This window comes from Schistocerca cancellata, chromosome 3 (genome assembly GCF_023864275.1).
Source record: "Schistocerca cancellata isolate TAMUIC-IGC-003103 chromosome 3, iqSchCanc2.1, whole genome shotgun sequence".
Classification (NCBI taxonomy): domain Eukaryota; kingdom Metazoa; phylum Arthropoda; class Insecta; order Orthoptera; family Acrididae; genus Schistocerca; species Schistocerca cancellata.
The window spans coordinates 544,572,523-544,584,612 of NC_064628.1; the positions used below are offsets into that span (position 1 = coordinate 544,572,523).

Here is a 12,090-nt window from a genome sequence, read left to right on the forward strand (position 1 = left end):
CAAGACATGACCTACACCTGAATAGCAGAGGAAAAGATAGGCTGGCTGAGCTCCTCGCATATAATATACAGGGGAACACCATCACTCATAGCAAGGTGTCAGAGGGGCACCTTTTTAAGGTTAGAATCAGGATTCAGCCACCCTGGTTTGAAAGAAGTGAAAATAACAGAAGAGCCCCACAGAATGCTTAATAAGGCTCAGAAAAGTAAGGTTAGCTATTTCACCAAAATATTAAGGGATTGAGTAGTAAGAGTAGTAAGGCAGCAGAGTTTCTTGCCTGTTTGGAAAATGCAGAGAGCCCTGAAAAGAGCCTGTGCCTGTCTGAGCACCACATAACTACAGGGTTAGACAAGTTGCACATAAAAGATTACGCTATTGAAGCTTACTCATTCAGAAATAACATAGTAAAAGGAATTGTTGTTACATAGGTTAAGATAGAGCAGAAGTTCAGAAACATTGAGGCAAGTATATTTTGTAGTGATCAGCACATAGAAGCGCGTGCTTGCGGATTAATGCTGAAAAATAGTTCACTTTTAATTGTAGCTGTATACAGATCCCCACTGGGAAATTTTGAACTATTTATGAGAAATCTGGATTCCTTACTGTGCTATCTGTCAGACAGCAGCATCTGTCCTATAGCAGCAAGTCTTTGCTGTTTCAGTGTAAATTTTCTAAAGGATTCTGATAGGAAAAATGATCTGGAAACCTTACTTGGATCCTAGAGTTTAGTCTCAGTAATTAACTTTCCAACACAGGTGGATAAAGACGTGCAGCCTAATCGAAATGTTTTCTTTGATAAAGCTCAAAGTAAGAAAAAACTGTTTGTCCACTAACAAATGCTCTCTCTGATCATGATGCACAGATAATTAGAATAAATACCATAGCGGCAGACAACATTCCATTGGAACTACTGACGGCCTTGGGAGAGCCAGTCCTGACAAAACTCTACCATCTGGTGAGCAAGATGTATGAAACAGGCGAAATACCCTCAGACTTCAAGAAGAATATAATAATTCCAATCCCAAAGAAAGCAGGTGTTGACAGATGTGAAAATTACCGAACAATCAGTTTAATAAGCCACAGCTGCAAAATACTAACACGAATTCTTTACAGACGAATGGAAAAACTAGTAGAAGCCAACCTCGGGGAAGATCAGTTTGGATTCCGTAGAAATACTGGAACACGTGAGGCAATACTGACCTTACGACTTATCTTAGAAGAAAGATTAAGGAAAGGCAAACCTACGTTTCTAGCATTTGTGGACTTAGAGAAAGCTTTTGACAATGTTGACTGGAATACTCTCTTTCAAATTCTAAAGGTGGCAGGGGTAAAATACAGGGAGCGAAAGGCTATTTACAATTTGTACAGAAACCAGATGACAGTTATAAGAGTCGAGGGACATGAAAGGGAAGCAGTGGTTGGGAAGGGAGTAAGACAGGGTTGTAGCCTCTCCCCGATGTTATTCAATCTGTATATTGAGCAAGCTGTAAAGGAAACAAAAGAAAAATTTGAAGTAGGTATTAAAATCCATGGAGAAGAAATAAAAACTTTGAGGTTCGCTGATGACATTGTAATTCTGTCAGAGACAGCAAAGGACTTGGAAGAGCAGTTGAACGGAATGGATGGTGTCTTGAAGGGAGGATATAAGATGAACATCAACAAAAGCAAAACGAGGATAATGGAATGTAGTCGAATTAAGTCGGGTGTTGTTGAGGGTATTAGATTAGGAAATGAGACACTTAAAGTAGTAAAGGAGTTCTGCTATTTGGGGAGCAAAATAACTGATGATGGTCGAAGTAGAGAGGATATAAAATATAGATTGGCAATGGCAAGGAAAGCGTTTCTGAAGAAGAGAAATTTGTTAACATCGAGTATAGATTTAAGTGTCAGGAAGTCGTTTCTGAAAGTATTTGTATGGAGTGTAGCCATGTATGGAAGTGAAACATGGACGGTAAATAGTTTGGACAAGAAGAGAATAGAAGGCTTCGAAATGTGGTGCTATAGAAGAATGCTGAAGATTAGATGGGTAGATCACATAACTAATGAGGAAGTATTGAATAGGATTGGGGAGAAGAGAAGTTTGTGGCACAACTTGACCAGAAGAAGGGATCGGTTGGTAGGACATGTTCTGAGGCATCAAGGGATCACCAATTTAGTATTGGAGGGCAGTGTGGAGGGTAAAAATCGTAGGGGGAGACCAAGAGATGAATACACTAAGCAGATTCAGAAGGATGTAGGTTGCAGTAGGTACTGGGAGATGAAGAAGCTTACACAGGATAGAGTAGCATGGAGAGCTGCATCAAACCAGTCTCAGGACTGAAGACCACAACAACAACAACAACCATAGTGGCTTACAGTATGCATACTCCTCAGTGGAAATGAGGTAGAATAATGAATGACTCCAGGATAAATGTTTTTAACAATAGTTTACAGAAGATGTCATTTATTATGAACCAAATGCTAACATGAAAATTTAATCGATTCCATTATAAATTTATATCATTGTTTGAAAATAGCTTTCTGCATAAGCTAGTATGAAAGGACACTAAACAGCCAGGTAAAAAACCATGTATCACTAGAGGGATTAAAGTACCTTGTGAAAGGAAAAGGGAAATGTACCTTTGGCAATAACAACTATGGATCCTGCAGTTGCACACTACAAAAAATTGCCAAAATTACTAAGTAAGGTTATTAAAAAAACAAAGAACATGCACATAATGTCAGAAAGCAGTATTTCTTACAAAAGACTTAAAGCAAATAAGGAATTTGTGAAGCGAGAGACAGGACAGCCAGCTACAGAATAAAGTAACAGCTGATACATTTTGCTTACTTTCACTCAGTGATGTCATATGGAATAACGTTCGGGGGTACCTCATCTTTAAGAAAGAAAGTATTCATTGTACAACAAAATGTGCTACGAGAATAATATGTGGTGTTCACCCACGATCTTGTAGACATCTGCTTAAGGAGTCTGGCTTTCTGACTGCTGCTTCACAGTATATTTATTCCCTCGTGAAGTTTGTTGTAAATAATCCACTACAGTTCAAGATGAACGATGAGGTACAGAATTACAATGCGAGAAGACATTGATTGCTTCGTACTAAAGTTGTCTTTAGCATAAAAAAGGGTGCACAATGCTGCAACAAAAAATTTTGGTCACTTACCCAGTGATATAACTTGTCTGACAGACAGAAAAGTAAAATTTTATAACAACCCAAGAAAATGTCTCCTTGACAACTCTTTCTATTCTTTAGAAGAATTTCTATTATTGTAATGAGTGAAAGCTGGTGGGTAGGAATTACTAACTCACATCTGTATATCTTTTTCTTTCTTTTTGTACAAAAAAAAGAAATGTTCAAATTAGTTTGCGATTTGAATGTATAATGACTCGTTGCATATCATCACGATCTATCGTGCAAAATTATCCATGGAAAATGTTACTATCTAACCGCCTGGACGTTGGTGGAAACGTAATGATTGTTGCTCGCTGTGCGAATAGAGTATTTGCTTCTTGCGGCCGAAGTTGCTATGAGTGTTCTACTGCAACACATATTGATTAAAACTAATTGATTCTATGCATCGCTGCTTACAAAGCATTGTAAGTGAGCACGTGTATAACAAAATGGTGACACCTGCCACACTACTACTAATAACATAGTGAAGCCGATCAAACACTTCACGAGGATGAGGTCGGGAGAATATTTCTCCGTAACTTTTTATCCTCGAATATAGAACAGGAGTGAACCTCCTCTGACAGGAAAACTGCCCTACAGACTATTCGACTGTGGGTGGCGGCTCAAACGGCTCTTATCTGGTCTCGGGCGGAAGGGCAGCTCGGCTTCCTGGTGCTCAGGTTGTTGACACTGGTGGTGACAGTTCTCCAAACGCCAGCGAAACTAGTGTCCTTACACGTCGGCATGGCTGCAGCTTTAATCTGAAAGTAACGGCCTCGAACTCCTACAGATTTTTCCCATCTTATGAATTTTCTGAAATAATTGGTTGGTGAACAAGAAAACTGTTCTGCTCCCACCATTCGATAGTCCTCTACTCAGGCGAGCTATCTGTGGATACAATTGACTGGGAAACCTGATTTTAAAGTATGACCAGAAACTCAGGCTGTATAAGGAGGGAACCACAACATCGCTATATGGGGATTTAAAATGGTGTTTATCGGGATCTGCTGAGGAATGAAGGAGGGGGAGGGAGGGGAGCTGAGTGAATGACTCAGGCCTCAAGCGAAACGACTGAAGAAAAGAAGGCTGTTTACCGGGAACGGTTAAGTTCTAAATGGCAGGAAGTTAGAGACCACTACAACACAATTAAGAGAGTCGTAAAAAGAAAGTTATCCGAGCTAAAGAGGAGTCACGGAGAAGAGATGTGCCGACGCAGAACATTAAGTTGAATACAACAGGGTATCAGGGACTTGGAGATTTATACGTCAAGTGGGAGCTCCTGCTAAAATTAGAAGAGGGCCTAGAACGATTGCCATTTCTGAGTGGAAGACACATTTTAAAAATCTTCTCACACCGGATGGCGACGACTTTCGAGCAGAGCAGAATGAAGTGAGAATTTATCCTGTGGAAGAGATGACTGATAATAAAGTTTATCAGGGACTTCAAAAATCAAAAAATGGAAAGACAGCCGGCCCTGTAGGTGTAGTAATGGAATTACTGAAGTACGGAGGACCAAAAGCAGTAGCAGTAACAGTAGCAAATGGGGAAGAGCGATGTCACCAGAATGCGACTGCGGTGCCCCTAGACAGACGATCCAACACATCCATGGTGAATGCCCCTTGCGAGCATATGCAGGGAACTGGTCCGACTTCCTGGAGGCATCCCCATCGGCGCTAGAATGGATCTCAAACGTCGATATAACCTTTTAACTGACCAATATAAACATAAATTATATTCATGATTGTTATAAGATTTTAATATTTAACACTTGATGTATTAATGTTGCATGTATAGCCATACGCTAAATAAATAAATAAATAAATAGTAGCAGACTAATAAATATTTTTAATAAACGGTTCAAGGAGATGAAGTACAACAAGAATGGAGGCTATCATACATTACTACAATACAGACCCTATAAGAAATGGAGCAGAATAGACCCGACTAATTACAGGGGAATAATTGTAATGGCTTCGGGGAACAGATTGTTCAGTAGTATTGTAAAGAACAGACTGGAAAAGGTTGCACAAGTTGTTGTATCGCAGGATTGTCATATATCTGAAGGTTTTGAGATACGTAAAGGATTAAGACACGGATGTTCTATGTCAGAAACCTTATTTAAGCTGTAATTAGTTGTTCCTCATTACTGGAACAGACAGTGCAAAAATTTGCGGGAGACAGTACAGCATCAGAGTTTACATTCATTATTGTTTGACAACGATCAAGTATTTATGGCTCTGGATACCATGTATCAAGTGACAAAGTTAATGGATACTTATATACAATGGGGACTAACAGTTAATATGATTAAGACAGAATGTTATTGGAATTTTGAGGTTGGCCGGGTAAGAAATATAGAAATGTTCAAGGATCTGGGGTCACCAATCGATATGACTGGGCAGTGTGACGTGGGACATATCCCACATGATAGGTCGAGAGACTGTGCCTATTAGAACATTAAATGGTATCTTTTGAAGTCTGCGCATACCGAAACGAATAAAGAAAATCGTGCTACTTGATGTGGTTGAAAGCATTCTGACATATGGCTCAGGTTGTTGGATACTGAACGAGAAGCAAAGCGGGAAAATTGAGGCTGTGGAAGTGTACGGATTACGGCGGAGCATGAGAGCGACCCGTGTGGATATACGGAGGAATGAGTATGGTTCAAATGGCTCTGAGCACTATGGGACTCAACTGCTGTGGTCATAAGTCCCCTAGAACTTAGAACTACTTAAACCTAACTAACCTAAGGACAGCACACAACACCCAGCCATCACGAGGCAGAGAAAATCCCTGACCCCGCCGGGAATCGAACCCGGGAACCCGGGCGTGGGAAGCGAGAACGCTACCGCACGACCACGAGATGCGGGCGAATGAATATGTAGGAACGCAGTTGGATGCGGTGGAACCACTTACAGATGGGACTGATAATCAAGCCCTGAGATGGTATGGACGCGTCCGACGGATGGAAGAACAACGATGACCGCAGTGTCTGACCAACTGGTCTCCGCCAGGGAAAAGGAGCCGAGGGAGGCCGAGGGCAAAGTGGGGGAGAAATATTACCAAAGCCATGGAAAGGAGGGGTCTATCGGAGGAAGACTGGTGGCATAGACGTTTGTGGCATCCGAGAACAGGCAACTGCTGATAACTGGAAACGCGCGCTAAAGTAAAATAAATTACGCAAATTGATTTGTAGCTCCACGCCTGCTACAATTGAACTCGTGATTTCCTAAGCAATACGAATCCACGACTGGAAACTTGATTCACAGTTAAAGGGACTGGGTTGTATAGTTGATGAGGCTTCTTCGCTTGCTTTGTACGTAGCAGATAAGACTCTGGGTGACAATATACTGCAATAGTATATTATATATAAGTAAATGTAAGTTTTTCTTGGCTTTCTGGTCTGGATTTAAACAGTAATGTATAGGCTTTGTTTGGTCTTAATCGCTGCTTGGTATTATCATTAGTGATCGGATGTAGTTACTGCCAGTGTGTTTGACATTAAAGAGCTGTGTGGGCTAATTGCAAGCAGTATTTCTTGAGTGGACACTAGATGGGAAATCAATATGCACAATGTTTCTTTAAGCACTGTACAGAATGGTGTGCAGTACGCGTTTAATTTTCAGAAAACTTCCAGCAGAACTGAAAAAGAAAGAAAACCTCAGTGATAAACACTAAGTGTCCAAACCCAAGTCGAAATGTTTCCTTGTGACACACTCCTCTATTCAATATAAGAGTTCCTCTCAGTAGTTGAGAATTTCTGTTTGTAATGTTTTATTTGTGTGAATATTCTCTAACACTTCTTAGTGTTCTATTAATTATTTAATTCTTCTCTTCATAAATTTTCTGATAGACGTTCTGTTACCTATGCACTACCTTATCCATTATCAATCAGCTTTGGTTCGCATGGTCTACGGAACCTGATAAATAAAGTAAGTTAGGATGGCATTGAATTGATTTGGATGTTCAGTTTAATAAGAACATTAAAAATACAAAATTATGCACTTTTTTCCGAATTGATGATGGAATATTTTGTTACTGTGAACTTTCTTGCTAGCAGCTCAGTTGCATTGTTTGTCAGTGTAAACCACACATGACAGAGTTAGCTACGGTTATAGCAAATCGCAATATGTTAACTACAGAACACTTAAGATTAGACTGCGTAGCGATCGTTGAATAGAGACAATGGACAAAAGGACAGCAATCGATTGCGAAATCCGTTGCATTATTGCAGCAGATATAGGTATTCGGTGTTAAAAATTACAAAAGAGGAGAAGCAGGGACAAATATAAGTTAATTAACAACGAATCGTAAGTGCAAACATAAGCACTACACAGTTACATGCAATATAACAAAGTCCAAAGTGTAACGCAGTAAACAATATTGGATGTTGGGGAACATACGGGAGTCTAACATGAACTCAAGCCGTTGCTCACGTAGTTGAACAGGAAAAATGTGTGATGTTAGAGAAGTGAGGTGGCCTCCTTTGAGGCAGTTGAGAATAATAAAATAATAGTGAAGTTACATTTTTTAATTCTAAAAATTTTCTGAGCATCAAAATCCACAATTAATAGTTAAACCACAGAAACCAAATCACGTGTGTGGAGCCATATGTATAGCAGGCTCAGTAGCAGTAAGCACAGGAGAGTACGTAAAGTATTTTTGGATTACAAACTAATGGAAGAAGATCCACTTAAATTACCATCCAATAGCGAAAAATACACTATTAAAATAATGTACCGTAATAATTAAAATATAAAGGAATAAAAATAGTACAATAAAATAAACTGTAGCCTCCCTGGGCATAAATTAAAATCATACAGATCGTAAAAATACATTAGCGCCAGTTCTGAACTTAAAGAATAAACATGTGAAACAAAACAGCCTTGCAATGTCGAAAGATATGAAGCTACCTAGTGGCGCATACAAAAATTAACAAATAAGTAAAATAAAGGAATGTATCTGGGCTATAAGAAAAAAACTATGTTCAAACAGACTGGGACTAAGTGAGGCTGTCGTTATATTTTACTTGTGATTTTTATTGTTCAATACATAAATTCGATAACTTCACTATTATTTAATTTTTCACAGAATTTCAATGGAGAGCACCTTACATGTCTGACGTCACATTTTCTTCCTGTCAAATCTTGTGAAAAACGGCTTCAGTTCATGTTGGACTCCTGTATATTCTACATTAACCAATACGGTTTACTATGTGTCACCTTTCAATGTATGCTGTGTTACTGTGTGGTGCTTATGATTGCAGTTAAGATTTGTTCCTAATTCTCGTGTTTTGTAATTTTCCTCACTGAATAGGACCACGTAATAGTTGAAACCTAGATCTGTTGTAACAGAGTAACGGATTTCGCGATCGATTGTTATCCTTTTCTCCATTTTCTATACTTGAAATTATCATACGTTCGCTTTCGGAACGGCCGACTGGTAATTAGATACCTAAATTTACTAAAAGTACATTACTTGTTGCTTATGCTCGACTTTTGCTCTCGATCTTTATGCTTGGCTATAGTACAGATAAAGTCTTATCCTTAGGTACAATCACAATTTAATACCATGACTGTCAAGTGGACTAGAACGAACAGGGTTATAGTCTCGAAGTCTTATTGGGGCCCATGCTGAGAACACACGTAATAGCACTGCTTGTTGCTCCTAGATGACTATGTCAGTCGTCGCAATATTGTGCGCTAAAGTGAAATCTACTGCTCGGTCGGTAGCTCGAAGATGTAACAGCCGTTATGCTCGTGCTCTGCTGCTCGGGATGCTTGCAGAGATGCGATGCGTCTTAACGGGGAATTCGTCCGTGATGTAGTAGGTATAGAGGGTGTAGTAGAGGAAGACCAGGAAGAGGAAGGAGAAAGGGCAGATTGTGCGGGCGGCGGTGTCGATGCGCGAGAACTTCTCCTTGCCCTGTCGCATCTCGCGCGCCACGTCCTGCTCGTTGGGCAGCAGGCGGCAGCGCTTCGCGCCGCAGACGACGGCGTCGACGAGCCGCTCGCAGAGGTCACAGAGGCGGCCGCCCACCTCGCCCAGCCACCCGGCCTGCCCCCAGCCCAGGGCCTCCAGCTCGTCCTGCCACTCCAACTCGTCGTCGTCTTCCCCCGTCAGCAGCACCTCGCGCCGCCGTCGGTACCGCAGCCCGTCGCTAACTGGAGACTCCTCCTCCACCAGGCCAGCCTCCACGTCCGCGTCCTCCTCTCGTCCTCCCGCGATGGCCTCCCGGACACTCTGGGTCAACTTCTCGTTGTAGGATTTGGCCATCGAACCTGCTGGACTAGAGACGGATCCTCCAACTTCCTGCTGAAGCACTTCATCGCCAGCGTTTACCCTATCTGCAATCTTTGAGGAATCCGTCGGAAGTACTGCAGCTGGGACACGTGTTTTAATCTTTGGTTCCAATAAAGGCTTTGTGACAGGCGACGCAGTTTTCATTGTATCTGCAATTATGCTAGAGGCTATCTGAGGTTTCTCAGATTCCCAAGGAGGAGGCTTTGAAGCTGCTGTAGGTGCAGGTGTTGCTTTACCAATGTCAGCAGCGGAGCTCGCTGCTGTAGGCTGTTTCTCAGCTTTAGACTCCAAGTAAGTTGGTTTCCAGATGGGTAACATTGTCGGCTTGCTTTTTGCATTTTCCGTAGGACGTTCGGATGCTGCCCTTTCTGTCTTGACATTTGGCCCGAAGGGAAGAGCCTTTGGCGAGTATGACGGAACCTCTTCTTCAGTCCCTGTGGAGGCACCACTTGGTGGCTTTGGTCTCTCAGCGGTACCAGCGACGCTCCTGTACGGTGCTGTCGTACAGCCGAGCTTCCGCACTGCAGTGTACGGACGTCCTGACGTCGCTGGCCGAGCATCTAGAGGCTCATCTACGGTGTCGTAGTGGTGTTTCTTCTCGAGGAAATCCTTGCTATCAAAATTTCTCCGCTCTGAAGGTGTTGTACTAAGGGACGTCGTGGCGTCTTTAAAAATTGCTTCATCCTGCGTAGTCGGTACTTGAGCACTGCCGAGGGCGTCTGCATCCTTCTTGGAGGTGGGTGCCACCTGTATGCACAGCTTGCCCTCAACAATGTCACCAGGAGGCCGTGAATTCTGCCCCGCAGGTCGCCAGAGTTGCACCTGCTCTGTGATGTGTGTCACCAGCGCCGTGTCTTCGGCAGGGGCTGCCAAGGGTACCTCGGGCAGTTCATCCAGTACCGACTCAGCACCCAGTCTCGGCTTCGATTCTGCGTTAGCTACTCTGAAATCCACATCTGGTACTTGCGCCGGCTTCCCCTTCACCAGCACTTGAGGCGGCTCGGTCCCTTCCGGCGTCTCCACCTGGATCTGCGGTGCGGCCGAGACTGTTGGCGCGATCTTGTCGAGAAGTTTGTCTTCCTCCTGCAGGGGTAACAGGAAAGCACGTCTTAGTGGTTAAATAACATACACTGTCCGTCAAAAAAGTTCCAAGACAATTTATTCTTGAAATATAAGCGACATCAACATAGTGTTCACAGTGGCAGCTTGAACTAACAACAGCAAACAAGAGATGTGCATTCGAGGGAGAGGAGGAGGAGAGTAACGTTTAAAGTCCCGTCAACAATGAGGTCATTAGAGATGGAGCGCAAGCTCGGATTAGGGAAGGATGTGGAATATAATCGGCCGTGCCCTTTCAAAGGAACCATAACGGAATTTGTCTGAAGCGATTTAGGGAAATAACGGAAAACCTAAATCTGGACGTGCATTCGATCAGTCAGTTGCGTGCAAGCAGTGTTAACTGGCGGACATGCCGTTGTAGTGGGTCAACGTTGTTGTGTCATAAATCGCATTGGAGCAACATCTCTAAATCAAGTTCGTGAAGGTATGTTCCGTCTATGTAACTAATTGAAGGCAGTTTGTTTATTGCGATACGCGTTTTGCTTCTTTTATTTGTGAATCAGTTTCAGTGGTCTTCAATACGTTTCTTTTAATACAAATGATAAACGTATTGTGTGGTAGTTGCAATATGTTGCTATGTTACATTTTGTCGTGTTTTGCTCTTATTTTTTTAAAAGTTAGAATCAACTTTTGTAGCATAAATTTTGTGATGTGAAATTATGGTTCGGTGTTACTTACGATTTCCAGTGTTATTAACTCATGCTTGTGGTCCTGGACATGTATTCGTTAGTTTCCATGGTCCAGTTGGCCGCATGTATCACTTGCACTTTCCATTTTCTGATCAACATGTATATCTATAAAGAGAAACATGTATTGCAGGCCACTGAAGATGCTTCAAAAATAAAAGAAGATAAGCGCGTTCGGCAACAAACAAACTGCCTTCAATTAATGTCTTAGACGGAACATAGACCCACAAATTTTAAGCAACTAAAGAAAAAAAATAACGATCCAGACCATGTGTTCAAGCTATTCTCTACAATGTTTTGAAGACGAGAAAAGTGTGTGCAAAGTCTGTCCAGCACATCTTGACTGCTGAAAAAAAACAACGATCCTGGAGGCCAGCCAAGACTTGATTGAAATGCAAAAATATTTTTTCGAACAAAATCGTCACGTGTGACGAGACTTGATGTTATCATTACTAACTTACCACAAAACGATGAAGTGCAGAAATTCACATGAAGGTTCAATGCACTAACGTCATAAAAGACGTTCAAGCCAATGTGTTGCGCGAGATGAACAACATCCCAAAGAAGGACTTTACTGGGTGTTTCACACAGTTGTCTAAACGTTCTGTGCATTACACTCAACAGGAGGGACACTATATAGAACACCGCAACCATTAAAACTGCCGTCTTTTATAATAATCCAGTCTCAAAACTTTTTCTCTTTACTTTACTGTAACCTGAAATTCTTCCGGTGTAAAAAACGTTGAAACAAATTATGTGCGACGTACATATGTAAATATCGGCGATTATCCAAGACTTCAGTCGGCTGC

At 41.8% G+C, this 12,090-nt stretch overlaps 1 protein-coding gene across 1 annotated transcript in view; it reads right to left on the reverse strand.

Moving 5' to 3' along the window:
* Positions 1 to 6,963: 6,963 nt before the first annotated feature.
* The window catches only part of LOC126175379 (uncharacterized), a 195,003-nt gene continuing 189,876 nt past the window's right edge, over positions 6,964 to 12,090 (reverse strand). Inside the window, exon 8 of the mRNA XM_049922150.1 lies at positions 6,964 to 10,559. Coding sequence (XP_049778107.1) covers positions 8,925 to 10,559 — 1,635 coding nt within the window. The 3' untranslated portion in view covers positions 6,964 to 8,924. The remainder of the gene's footprint in view (positions 10,560 to 12,090) is intronic.